Here is a 14525-nt window from a genome sequence, read left to right as displayed (position 1 = left end):
ACAAAGGAAAAATGACATCTTATTAAAGGGTCATCTTAAATGTATGTTGAATGGCAAAATCCACAACACGAACAAATCAGTACAAGTTGCAGACTAAGGACAGTCTAGACTAATTTCCTACATGCAGTAAAGTGACGAGTCATTTTACTGCATATAGGAAATGCAGGAAATCTCATAAAGGATGACTCGTCATACCGGGATCAGGGACCAAGCATTCACAAACCCACAGCGCAAAATATTCTAGTTCTATACACTCAGATGCATAAGCGGGGCTGAACATCCACGTCCTCTGTCCACCACGACAGACGTGCTGAATGCACAGCGGCTTGGAGGCGGAGCCCCGTCCTCCTGCCAGACAGCTGAGTGAAATCAGAGCGGGAGGCCACACAGTGTCTGCGCCTTGCTATCTCCCAAGGCCAGCTCTCCGAGCATATCTCCCGCGTCCGAGATTAATGGCCACATATGTCACTCCCAAACAAGCACGCCGGCCTTGCTGGAGTGGGGCAGATAGCCGACGCATAAATAAATTTCGGTGGCGAGATAGCGCTAGCATAAATTCAGAACACGCTCCGCCGTGTCCGAGGTGATCTGAGCCAAATGTCCTCAGTCTCCTCTGCTGAACACAAAGGGCTCAAGAAGTCAGACTTTCAGAGGTGAATTTGGAGGACAGGTATTTCTTTCTTGTTTTATATACAGTACAGAGCAAAGTTTGGACGCACCTTTTCATTCAACGTGTTTTCTTTATTTTCTGGACCATTTACGTTGGTAGATTCTCACTGAAGGCATCAAAACTATGAATGAACACATGTGGAGTTATGTACTTAAAAAAAAGGTGAAATAACTGAAAACATGTTTTATATTCTAGTTTCTTTGCTCTGATTACTGCTTTGTACACTCTTGGCATTCTCTCGATGAGCTTCAATGGGTCGTCACCTGAAATGCTTTTCCAACAGTCTTGAAGGAGTTCCCAGAGGTGTTTAGCACTTGTTGGCCCCTTTACCTTCACTCTGCGGTCCAGCTCACCCCAAACCATCTCGACTGGGTTCAGGTCCGGTGACTGTGGAGGTCAGGTCTCCACTTTTTGTTAAGACCATAACTCCACATGTGTTCATTCATAGTTTTGATGCCTTCAGTGAGAATCAAGTGCTTAAAAAAATGACTCAGTGACAATATTGTTGTTTACTCCCTGTCATAGCCATATTGAGCATTAATTACCTGTAATCATTCTGCGGCGAGAGCTCGGACCCTTTGCACAGGCTGACAGGGGCTCACAGGGGAGGGCCTAGCGTACAAGTGGTTTATTTTGCGAGGGCAGTGTGTTTGGAGAAAGCGGGACAAGAGTTGTGTGCCTTGGCCGGAGAAGCGGTTAGCTTTGGCTTCCCCACCCTCCGCCCTCCCCCTTGTTAGCATGACAACGGAGGGTCCGGGGGCCTGAGCGAATCCAGCAGCCTGACCGAGGGTCGCTCAGAGCAGGGTAAACACGACCACGCTCCCTCTGGGGTTTGGGGGGGGGGGGGGGGGGGGGGGGGGGGGGGGGGGGGGGGGGGGGGGGGGGGGGGGGGGGGGGGCACGCGGCCAGTGCCGAGGCTCCGCCGAGCCTGGTGCATGATGGGAGCCTGGGTGGCTCAGCTCTGATGAAGACAGAGGACTAACCGATCCGCCAGAGCCGAGGCAAATGCCTATTTATATACCTGCTTGGTGCTGACGTCAGGCCTGTGGGTTTATTTATCGCATACATCAGTGTGGAAAATCCGCCGTAGTAATGGATAGGGCCCATTTCTGCGCTTTTGGCTCACAGGTAGCGCCATAAATTAGACTTGAGATTTTAGCAGCTTTGTAGCAAGTCGCCATAATGCAGTAGAACTGAGGAATGATGGGAGCCCTAAAAAAAGCCTCACCGTTTAATCATGCTGCACGTACAGATATGAGGAATGGCTCTGAAGACTATTAAATGTGGTTGTGACAGCGTTTCCCCTTCCTCCTTCTTCCTCTCTCGCTGCAGGGTGGTAAAATCCCGATCAGGTGGACGGCGCCGGAGGCCATCGCTTACCGCAAATTCACCTCTGCCAGCGACGTGTGGAGCTACGGCATCGTGCTGTGGGAAGTCATGTCCTACGGAGAGAGGCCTTACTGGGAGATGTCCAATCAGGACGTGAGTTCCAGGGCCGTCAGCAAAAGGGAGCTAATGAACTTCCTGCTGTGGGAGGAAATGAAGCGCGGAGCAGCCAGGTGGCTCCGCCGAGACTGCCGCCCGGCGCACGAGGGGAAGACACGCGCGAGCGAGTCAAGTCCGGTGCGGTGGCACTTGGCAGTCGTAGCGGAGTCGGCGGCAGTGGGCGGTGGGGGGTGATGAATCAGGCCGGGCTGATTCACCTCTGCCGCCGCGATCTCCCGGGCTCCTGTCAGATGAGCCTCGGGCCGGGGAGGGCCCGGGGAGTTTATTTTGAACGGATTAAGAGCGGCATCGATGATCAAGTGCTTAAAAGCCCCCGCCGTGCTCCAGAGTCAATTGATTTCATGTTCCTACCAAGACGAAAGCCCATTTCCAGTTATACTTTCATCTGGTGCCATTTCCAGCGTCTGGAAGCGGGAGAGTTATTTACCCCGAGGAGCAGAGAAATAATCTAAAGCAGGAAATTGATCAAATAGTTTTCCAAAGAAATGTCAGAATTTTTGAAAGGGACCTTGCTAAGCTCTTGTCATCCATGTGTGTGTGTGTGTGTGTGTGTGTGTGTGCGTGTACCTCAGGTGATCAAGGCAGTGGACGAGGGCTACCGGCTGCCCCCGCCCATGGACTGCCCGGCGGCGCTTTACCAACTAATGCTGGACTGCTGGCAGAAGGACCGCAACAACCGGCCCAAGTTCGAGCAGATTGTCAGCATACTGGACAAGTTGATCCGCAACCCCGGCAGCCTGAAAATCACGGCCAACGCGCCGTCTAGGTGGGTCACCCAGCGGTCAGTCCGAGCTGTCATATGCCCAGGAGTGCTTTCTTTACCGGAGTCAACACTCACCATAACAGCATGAATACATCACGATACCTATATGAATACAACACAACACTATCCACTTTCAGTCTAGAAATGTAGTCTTATTTTAGTCAGAATTATTTGTGACTACTTTAGTCTAACTTTAGCCAGTGAGAACTGATGACATTTTACAAGAGAAACATTAAACAAGAGAAAGTAGCCTCTCATCTCTTTTTGTTAACAAAAATGAAGACACACTTTAGTATAGTTTTTTTCTTTTTTAAACCGTATTTAGTCTCGTTTGTATTCGTCAACAATATTGCAAGATATGAATCGTTGTATCTATAGTCACTTGACCAGCATTCATGTTGCATCTCATCTCATCTTCGTCACGTCAAAAAGGTTAGTTGACGAAGATATTTTTTTTCATATATTTATTTGATGAAAACAACACTACACTGTACAGTGCGTGCTCTTAATTGTCGAAAGACTGGCTACCATAACCACTTCAGTTTACTTAAAAATAGTAAACATCCCAACAAAGTTCTTATTATGTGGTAGGGCCAAAATGGAAGTACGAAATTCGACCCTCCTCTGAGGGTTTGATCGTACTCAAAATGTAAAACACCAATAGTGCATGTCACGAATGGGGACGTCCCCTGTTTGCTTGGTAGATAGTAGCTGCCTACTTCATAGCAGCACTGTAGTCCGTCCCCGGTCCCCAACTGACTCCACTGCACGGTTTGCGTCATGTGGTGGTAGTAGCCAATGGTACTACCATTGTGTCCCTGAGCAAGACACTTAACCCTAAGTTGCTCCAGGGGGGGGACTGTCCCTGTAACTACTGATTGTAAGTCGCTCTGGATAAGGGCGTCTGGTAAATGCTGTAAATGTAAATGTCCTTCTCATAGTAGCATACAGGCGGTAATGAAATGGCGTCTTCTTCCCAGAGTCTTGTGTATCGTCCTATTCTTGAATCCTCAGTGTCGTGCCAACCTGTGTGAATGAGATCTCGACGCATGTTTCATTCGTTTATTTGTTCCAATTTACAGTGTGCTTGTTTTTGGAACCGGTATTGCGGTGACATTGTCTGTAGGCGGTCCCAGAGTGTTGTAAACACTCCCCGACTTCCCGCTTCTCTTGCATGCAGGATACGCTGCCTCGCCGATGTTGTTTTTATGGCCCGGCTCTATAAACGTGCCTCACCACTCTCTCCTCCTTGACTCGTTCCCCTTTTTTTTTTCTCCCTTGCTGCCGCCATAAATCTGAGCCTATGGTGGGAGCGCCGTGTCAAAATCCACACAGCACCGCAGAGCTCTGCTAACACAGAGACGTTGGCCGGGCGCAACAGCGACTAATGATTTCTTAAGAAAGTGAAAATGGCTCCCTGGGAGGCGGCACGTAATTTCCCTGATTGGCTTTTAACACCGGTGGCCCCGGCGAGCAGGAGGGGGCATGATTTATGGCCCTCGGCTCCCGCGTGGAGGCCGGTGCCGGACAGGAGGCACAGCTGCACCCAGCGCCGGCACACCTCATTCATCCACACGCGCTGCAGTGCTAATGGGCCAGCAACCCCCGGCAGGCTGGCTCTGCGGCCCCAGGCCTCGGCACCGAAGGGGGGTGGGTGGGGTCTGGAGGAGGCCCCTACTCGGACGAAAGCTGGCGGACGCATCAGGTCTACTCCTCTTCACAGGAAGAGAAGCATTCCTGTGTCTGTCACGAAGCAGCCCAGATGTCTCCTCCACGTTCGAGAAGGCCCAGGCCCGTCTTTCCCCTCCGCAGAGAGCATTAAAAACATGATACTACACAGCCACGGTTATGAAGAGGTCACCGGTAGGGAGAACGAGACTGTTCCTTCCTCGCTGCCTCGCCCAGCCTTCTCGGGGCTTGAGATCCAGCATGTACACGGGGGTTTGGGTATCGCTTGTTCTCCCAACAACAAAAGAGACTCTTTTTTTTTTTTTTTGCCCTTCATCTCGCCCTCTCTCTTGCCGCCTTGTATCGTCAGGCGAGATGCCAGAGCTGCATCAGAAAAAATGAAGTAAGCAAACTGACGGGGAGAGAAACAAGGTCATCTGCAGTTTAACTTCATACTCTATAGGTGAAGGGAGTGGTGGGAGGAAGCGGTCGGGATCAATGAAACTCCCTTCTCACCCAAGGACGTAGTCTGGAGGAGTCTTGTTCTCTTTCCACCTCTGCAATGCTTCATCTTGCGTCGCCTGTGCTCCCGTTCTCCCTGACAGCATCCTCATCTCCGCCAAAGACTCTGAACTGTGATAGTAATCGTGCGCCAGCTTTACCTGAGAACCCCCAGAAATAGAAAGATTATTGCTAACTCTTGCTCGGCTTTCTTCCCTGGCACTTGTAGGTTTAATATACTTTTGCGTGTGTTGTGCCCTGCTCTGGAGCCTGTGCCAGCAGCGCGGAGGCTGACGTCCCCAGAACGCAATATGATCCGTACCTGCAGCCCTAGACCCTGCCCGGATACAGTCAAAAGAGCTTAGATCTCCTGTCATCAAATTGCGCAGCAAATTTGGCCATTGGGAGCATGTGGCTGCAGTTGGGGCGGACTTCCTTTTCCTATAATTTGCTTGTTTACAGAGCTAATTTTAGTCATCTCCTGGGGGATCTTAATCTTATTTTCTACGTTCTGTTCTCCTGGTTTTGATCAGGTGCAGGGTATGTTTATGACATAAAATAAAAAATCGTTTAGGATGATATATTGACTGACTGGTGTCTAGGCAAAGCATTTAGCTGGTGGCAAATGAGAACCCTGAGTTGTAAACTGGGCAACTTCACAGCTCTGTTACAGTCTGTACTTGGATTGGGAATGTCGGAGCGTACACGGAGTGCCCAGGCCAGTTTGGATCCAGTCCATTGGACACATGCAGGAGTCGCTCCACTACAAATTTCATTATTTGGGTGTGTCTGGGCAGCTAACATGTTTATAATAATAACTGCTAAGAAAAGTCACTGAGTTATTTTGATTGCATATATGGTTATTGTCTGTATATTCTTAAATTTGCCTTTCCGCTCATGAGGTTACCAATCCTTGCAGGCAGGGTCAACTTCAGCTATTTTAGCTATGCATGGACACAGTCTAGAAGCTGATGAAAGCTTTAATGAAAAAAACAGATAAGTTTGTGTCAGATTTAAATGTCATGTAATATTGTCAAGTTGTAAACTAAATATTTTAATTCATATTCGTGTTCATTCCAGACGCCAGTCAACAAGTTGCACAGATCATGCTGAAGCGTGTAGGCATGTGCACACAAAATGGGCAAAAAGGTATCACAGATCAGACAGTCATGTGTGGCATGGATTTCTTGCCTTTACAAACAAAAAAAGACTTCTTAGACAGTGCTGTTTATGCTTACAAAATCTCTTTAGATTTATTTATTATATACTTTTCTCTTTAGATTTATTTATTATATACTTTTTTATATAAATCTCTTTAGATTTATTTATTATATACTTTTATTATATATATATAATAATAAAATGTTTTAGGTGATCCTTGCTTTCTTCAAAATAAAAAAAATATGGCATGAGTTGTCCAAAGGGTTTTCAAACATTAGAGGACACAGCATTCCATTGGAACTCAATATGTGTATGTTTGTCTTTATTTTTAGCTGGTTCACTTTTTCTCATGTCACTGACTTATTTTGATTGCATATATGGTTATTGTCTGTATATTCTTAAAGTCTAATAATTATGACAATATGATATGGCCATGCATGTGTAAATGTTATAAAGTGTTGTCTACTAAAATGTACCCCTTTTGCAACACCCCCTTGGCTAGTCTTTCCCAACGATGGCTCTTGTTGTAACTGATGTGAAAGGCAGACCTGACTGGATCCTTTTTCGTGGTGGAGTTTGTGTGGCCCCGGCATAGAAATAACCAGCACAGCAGTCTCTGAGCGTGTGGTTTCCCGCTTGGATAGTAACAGGATTGCCTTGTCCCCCCTCTCCCCCAGACCCGCCAACCTGCTCCTGGATCAGAACAGCACTGACGTCACGTCCTTCCGCACCATGGGTGACTGGCTGGACAACGTTCGGACGCTGCCCTGCAAGGAGGCCTTCAGCGGAGTCAGCTATAGTTCTTCCGACACCTTGCCCAAGACCTCTGCAGAGTAAGCAGCATTCATTCCCCAAACCATTCATATTGTAGTGACCAGGGAACTGTTTTCACATGGAGAAGCATCCATAAAAGGAAAGCCAAAAATGAAGCCAAATAGAAATTCCTAAAATGGATCTATTGTGTAAACCACAAATCACTTGATTTGTGTATTGACTACGGTCTCTGTGTTACTTATGTTTAACAGCAACCTAAACCGCCATTTAAAAACAGCAGCACGAGAAAAAAGGCATCTGATCTTGTACAAAAAAACTTCACACGGTGGCTTTTCAGCTTGTAAATCATTTTCATTCACACTAGCAATATGACAAAAACGGCAATGCAATGTTTGAGATTGTTTGTTAATTTTGAATGTATCTAGAATACTTTTATGACAATTATTTCAAGGGCAGTGGTGGCCTAGTGGTTAAGGCCCCGTAATCAGAAGGTTGCCGGTTCGAATCCCGATCCGCCAAGGTGCCGCTGAGCAAAGTACCGTCCCCACACACTGCCCGCTGGTTTGCTGTGCTGCAGTGTATGACATTGACAATCACTTTAATATATATATATATATATATATATATATATATATATATACACACACACACACACACACACACACACACACACACACACTTTATATAATTAGGGCTGTTGGCTAGTTCATTTGTTAGCAACTGCTAAAATGAAAAGGAATGTATCTGTGGCTAAAACATGAAAGAAAAAAATCAATAACAGCTAAAATGGCAACGGTGTACTTAATGTTTCTAATATGTGTGCGTTTGGGATAAATAATAACATATAGATGAAACTGAGCCAGAACAGCTACATCAAAATTAGCGTGTGGTGCATCGCATTCCCGTAGCATTTGCGCTACTCCATGGGAAAAGCTCGACATTTCCCAAGTCAAAGAACCGCTTGGCATTGTAAATAGTTTGACGTTTAATTAGCGGAATGATCAAAGGCACGCCGTTTCCGGCCTTGTCGTGTTTGTGCAGAAAAGAGCCTCTTAGTTCCACCACAAATAAGCGAACGGTTGTGAGAAGTCTCCTCGCGCGGTTTGATTTGTTGTCGTTGCAAACAATTAGATGCGAAGGACATTTAACATTCCCTTACCCACGACCCACTTGACTCGTTCATGGAGCTTTGGGGTGGTCTGTGTGCGGCTGGGCCGACCCTAACACAAACCCCCCCCCCCCCCCCCCCCCCCCCCCCCCCAAAAAAAAAACAAGCACAACCCTCGGATTCAATAAAACACGACGCCTTTTAACATTTAAGAAGTTATCTGGCCGCGGTAGCCCCTTGCTAGCCCCTTAGTTATCATCTTGAAGTATTAAAAACACCCCACCTACAAAATAAAGTGCTTAGCCCCTGGCCTGATGTAACAAGGTCTTCCTAACCGCGTCCGGCTGCTGAGCATGGCAGTACACGCGGGGCGGCGTCAGCTAATTGGTAATCCATTTATTTCGGCCTCCTGGAGTCACTGCTTGTAGCGTTTCATCTGCAGCCGGGTGGTGGAATGGAATATAATGTCTTTTTTTTTTTTTTTTTTTTTTTGGAAATCGCTTTAATCACATCTGATGCTTCAAAGTCATCAAAAAATCTGCTCTTCCGTTGCGCTGCCTACGGTTACAAAATTGTCTTCCTGTCAAACAAGATCAATGGAACAAATGCTGCGCGGGTCAGGGAGAATTAAAGACGTTAATCGGCAGATAAAGTAACGGTGGATGTTGCACGGGAAATGCAGATGTTAGGCATTAGGCATCGAAAAAAAAAAAAAAAAAAAAAGAACTGAAGTCATCAGCCAGTCATGTCTGTCCACACGTATCGCGTTTCCTGTGTGTCATCAGCTGTAATCTCAGCAAGTATCCTGCGCCATTTGGTGATCAATTGCGAAAGGATCCATCCGTTTGAACCATCAGGGTTTATCCACGGGTCCACAGAATGGCGCTCCCTTCGCTGTCGAAGCGGGAGTCAACGGGTCGCACAAATCCTACGCGCCTTGTTGTGTGTGGCAGCACACCTCCTCACAGCTCGTGTCTACGGGCCGGCAGCTCATTACGACGTCCTTTTCTCCTTCATCATGCGGCTGGCCTCACTCAATGACTAGCAGCATTCATTACTTTTATTTTCAGATCCGCATAGTCTGCACCGCAGCCTTTCCAAAATTTCTACTCATAAGCGTAGTCTTTCATGAGGTTACCAATCCTTGCAGGCAGTGTCAACTTCAGCTATATTAGCTATGCATGGACACCTTTAATGAAAAAGCCAGATAAGTTAGTGTCATATTTAAATGTCATGTAATGTAGTCAAGTTGTAAACTAAATATTTTAATTCATATTCGTGTTCATTCCAGACGCCAGTCAACAAGTTGCACAGATCATGCTGAAGCGTGTAGGCATGTGCACACAAAATGGGCAAAAAGGTATCACAGATCAGACAGTCGTGTGGCATGGATCAGTGCTGTATCAAAAAACACAATTTTCTCTGTTTTTTTTTCACCTAAAACATTGGAATATCAGTATAAAGAAAATTTAGACTACTGAAAAAGAAGAGACTTTTGAACAATACTTCTCAAAAGTTTTGGGTCATTAGAAATATCCTTGCTTTCTTCAAAATAAAAAAAAAATGGCATGAGTTGTCCTAAGGGTTTTCAAACATTAGAGGACACAGCATTCCATTGGAACTCAAGACTAAATGATTTTAAGGGGTTTTGTGTATGTTTGTCTTTTTTTTTAGCTAGCTCCCTTTGTCTCATGTTATGAGCAGGCTTGTTCACAGTCGTTCTGAAGGTTTACTCTGTTCGTAGAATCTGCCTGGCAGAGGTCAGGCCAGCTGCCACTTGTCCTGAGTGGGACCCGTCCATGGGCATCACAACACTTTAACCTCTAGAGACCGGATGGTGGGTTTGATTTGACCATGGTTTCCTCCCCTGACTGCTGACGTTCCCTAAATCCAACCCTGCTTGCAATCATGTGCTCCCCAAGGGCTTCTTTCGGAGACTTACACACAAGCAAAGCCAACTGTTTGCCCGTTCAGCGCTCCTTCAAGCTCTGCTTGTCCTAACCCTACTCTAGGTCTACTGCTTAATCTACTAATTGCTTTGGTAATCTCCAGAACTCGCAAAGAAGCAAAAGCTCTCATCCCAAATCTGCGGAAAGTGGCAAATGTACCGAGCATTTTCATACTAATTTTGTTAGAAGTTGTTGATGAAATGAAATGTAAGCCTGGCTTTCTTATTCCATTGTGATAAGTCGTAATAATGCTAATTCTAACCTGTAAGTCCAAATGAGTGCATGTCTTGAGTACCTCGTTTGGTAAAAGGACAGTTGGACCCCTGTTTTGTTTTGCATGGGACTAATTTTTTTCTTCAAATGTCATTATTGTTGCACTAATAATGATTCTCTTTATTGTATATTGTGTGTTAAGATATCATATACATATACATTTGATTATCCTTTGAATTTGATGCATCTTGAATTCATATATGTATATACATATGTGTGTGTGTGTGTGTGTGTGTGTGTGTGTGTGTGTCTAGATATGTATATATATATATATATATATATGGTAAGACTGATATTGAAAGATGGAACAGCACTGAAGACTGTGTAGTGTATTATCCTTGGTAGTGACCAAACAAAATCCCTTTCTCACTTCCTCTCTCTTTCACTCAGGAAGGACTTCAAGAAGGTTGGTGTGACGATCGTAGGACCGCAGAAGAAGATTGTGAGCAGCATCAAAGCACTTGAATCACACACTAAGAACAGCCCTGTTCCAGTGTAAACTGCAGGAGACTGTTGCTGCTTTTTGGCTTCAACCGAACAGAAACTATGTGTTAAACAGCAACTAAAGGAGGAAACAGGACTGACATGGTTAGGGTATCTGTGCAGTGCAGCTCCCTGGAGGACACAAAACAAAAAAAAAAAAGAGAGAGAGAGACAGAGAGCAGCCAGGACCTGCGGCGTCCAGGTGGAGAACGAACCCTCAACCTCCCACCAATGACACGTTGCCTTACTGCAGAGACCTGAGATGGGGAGTAAGCCATGCCTGCCTGCTCTGGGGCTCACCGGGGTTAACGGGAGCCGCCACACTTGCCAGGTACAACCTGGAGTCCCACGAGGGGAGAGGGATGGAGCCTGCAGCCTGGGAAGGCCCAGTCCAGCTGCCAATCGTCCGAATGGGGAAAGTGAAATGCCTTTTTTTTTTTTCTGAAAACCTTTACACATGCAGCGTCTCTCCTGAGCAGAGGCAGCGCCTGCGCTGGGAGAGTTGTGCACTTTGAGTGAGCAGTTTTTTCGTACCATGTCACTCCCTGTCCCATTTGCTCTTCCAGTAAGTTATGATCAACTTCATCCACACATACCAACTTCACTGCTGAGGGTTGCAATCGAACGAGGAGATAAGGAAATAAGGAACAAGGAATAATAATGGAAATGTCCTTTGAGTCTAATTGCTCATGAAAGTAGCCCACTAGACCTAGACATGGGCCTGAGTAGTAAAGTAGGTGTGAGTGTAAGATCAAGAGCAGTTACTTAGAATAGATTATTGTTTGTTGTGAAGGTGTAAGTTATTAGTTGAAAAAAATCCAGAAGGAAACAGCCAGTCACAGACGGAATGGAAACCACTGAGCCCAGTTTGTCAAATTCATTGACTGTGCATTGACTGAGAATTGCTCTTAATTAATGTAACTGGTCACTGTCAAACTTGCTTGAAGATCCTGATTAAATATTTGGAAGGAACAACGCCTGAATTTGGATTAGCCTAGAGATTTGAGTGCAGTTATAGAATTGTTATTTTGTGATTATATCTAAATTGACTTGAATAAAGTGTCAATAAGGTTCAGATCTTTCCAATTAACACTGCAGGCTGGGACTTCCCTAATGGAGGGAGGGGTGCAGCATGGATGGTAGATGCGGATAATGGGAAACTGCTCAATAACATTTCTGTAATTACCCACAGGACATGACACAATGGCAGATTGAGGGTTTTCGGGACAGTCGGAGATTGCTTTTTTTTATCTCAGGATGTATGTTATATAAATACACAGATGGGTGACAATAATTTGAAGGAAAAATCACTCTGAACAATTTCAGTGCTTTTAGGTCACAGCTTTTCATGACAAGTGCCACCACAATGTCATTAACCATACAGTAGCATGGGCCCATCTAACGCATCTTCACAAGAGGCAGTTTTATTCCTAATATTAATATTATTTATTATTGATCATCCAGCAAACACATATTAACTGTACTAAACTGAGTCCAGGTTTCCATCCACTTGTCCACATGAGGGTTGAGTAGAAAGCAGGCTGAAGCCTACCCCTTGGGTGGCATCGCACCTGTCCCCCATCCTTCATCATGCGGGTGCTGGACCCACATTCTGATCCCACATTACCACTTTGGTCTGAGCCACTAGTCACTCGCCTGTGATCCCAACCTCCAGTCCTGGCAGCCCCATACTGGGTGGGGTACACTCAAATTTAAAATGTGTACTTATGGGGGAGACTCTGGGGTATTCTTGGTTTGTCCTGTGACCTCAGACCAGTTTGACATGGGAGACCCTGCCAGGAGCATAAAGCTCTGGACAACATAGCACTGAGGATCACCAAGGTGATAGTCCAGTAATAAGAATAATATCTACACTACAATAATAACTACACATATGTGAATATTAATAATAATCTTAGGGTCTCCTGGCAGGGAACCCAGGTACTACAATTTCATAGCCAAGGTGCTAGAGGGATGGACACAATTCTTCCAAAAAGATGTCTTTTGACACCGCATTTGGTGACATCCTGGAAAATTACACTGACATATAGAAGTATAGAAGTGTTCCAATGTAAGATATAGGTGACCTCACAATTGCTGTAATCGTTTTTCCTTTTGTTTGTCACTTGTATGCAAAGTGAGACAGAAGGTGTTGGAGGGACAGTCACAGAAAGGCAAACGCCAACGACTACTTGAGACCCTGACAGTCAAACGATTTCTGCTTCCTACTGACATTCAGGCAGCGGACGCATGGTGCCACACTGTATTTCATATTTCATCACTATTTCTCATCATCAGTGAGAAACAGCCTGTTTCAAAAAAGAAAACTTAGCAGAAATAATAATAATTGTAACAAAACTAAAAAAAAAAAAAAAGGAAGAAACCAGATGTTATCTGGCTCAGCATTTTTCTAAGGAACATTTCACAAGTCCTCCTCCGTCCCTACGACCTGCCTGTAAACGTCGCTGCTCTATTTACTGTTAGCATGTAAATACGGTGTAAACCAGACCCTGGAACAGTGAGCCAGTCTTCTCGCGGCGGCCGTCCCTTTGTACAAAAACAGCTTGTAAGAGAACGAATGAAATGAGAAAGCAAACCATCCGTATTATATATGTCATGTTATTTGTATTGTATTTGATTTTTTTTTTTTTTTTTTTTTTTACTACATTTAAAAAGCAATTATAATTACCTATTATTTATTTGGTAACACACAGTATCCAGTGAAAATGAATGCTTTGGTTGTAGCATACAGTAAGTTATGATGTTCCTGTGACGCTGTCGGTGTGTGTTTTTTTTTTTTTTTTTTTTTTTGTATTTTCTTTATGAACATGACGTTTTAAAGAGCAATACAACTTGTTCACACCAACCTTTGTTTTTTTTTTTTTTTTTTTTTTCTCTCTCTTCTTTCTTTAGACCTGTGCGTGCGTATGGGTGTGCAAATGTAGATGGCCTTGTCTACTAATGTAAAATGATTTGTAGTGGAAACATTTATATTTTTATAATAAACATTCTGAAAATATTTTCTAAAGAAAGAATGCTGAGAAACATGTCTCCCACGGGTCTTACTTTGTTGGTGCGTGCCGCTGACTTTCACCTGACTTTAACCATGATGCAGTGCGGTCCTCTCTGTGTGGCGGTCCAGACCATACTGCCCGTAGACCCATCAGGAGCATCACCTAAAATAGCGGAGGCGCAGTCCTGAGCAGGAGCTACTATTCCCGTGACCTTTGACCAGATAGCATAAAAAAAATCGCAACAATTCATATAACCTAATTAGGTGCTACATTGCCGAAATGTGATCGTAACTGAGGATAGACTTTCATTTTAATGCGCTCTAAATGCATTTCACTCGTCTTCAGTTGAGGACTGCAGAAATCTTACTGTTTCTTGTTCCTGAAAGTAATGAACTTAAAGTGTGGGCGCGGTCGGCTAGATCGTTACCCAAATTGGGCCTCATTTGTTAGTGTGTTTTTTTCTAAAAGCTAACATTATATCAAAAAGAGCATTGGTAGATGTTCGGCACATTTCTACTACTGATTGTTCGATTTAAGTAATATTGTGAAAAAATCAATATGTGAAAGAAGTATTTAACTCATAAGATCGGAGTGGGCAGGCTCTGCCTGTGTCTATTCTACAAATCTACAAAAGTGTTTTCTTCTCGTGGAGACT

The 14525-nt window shown here is 44.8% G+C and overlaps 1 protein-coding gene across 3 annotated transcripts in view; it reads left to right on the top strand.

Annotated features, from left to right (window-relative positions):
• The window catches only part of epha3 (eph receptor A3), a 76517-nt gene extending 63238 nt beyond the window's left edge, over window positions 1-13279 (top strand). For 2 of the 3 annotated variants that reach the window (XM_028990299.1, XM_028990298.1), the window contains exons 14-17: window positions 2003-2152; window positions 2749-2942; window positions 6947-7102; window positions 10764-13279. In XM_028990299.1, coding sequence (XP_028846132.1) covers window positions 2003-2152; window positions 2749-2942; window positions 6947-7102; window positions 10764-10872 — 609 coding nt within the window. In that variant the 3' untranslated portion in view covers window positions 10873-13279. Of the gene's footprint in view, window positions 1-2002; window positions 2153-2748; window positions 2943-6946; window positions 7103-9895; window positions 9989-10763 lie in introns of all 3 variants that reach the window. The other variant, XM_028990302.1, reaches the window with a different exon arrangement.
• Window positions 13280-14525: the final 1246 nt, after the last annotated feature.

Source organism: Denticeps clupeoides, chromosome 9, assembly GCF_900700375.1.
Source record: "Denticeps clupeoides chromosome 9, fDenClu1.1, whole genome shotgun sequence".
In the NCBI taxonomy this organism is placed as follows: Eukaryota; Metazoa; Chordata; class Actinopteri; order Clupeiformes; family Denticipitidae; genus Denticeps; species Denticeps clupeoides.
This window is presented reverse-complemented; position numbering and strand designations above follow the sequence as displayed.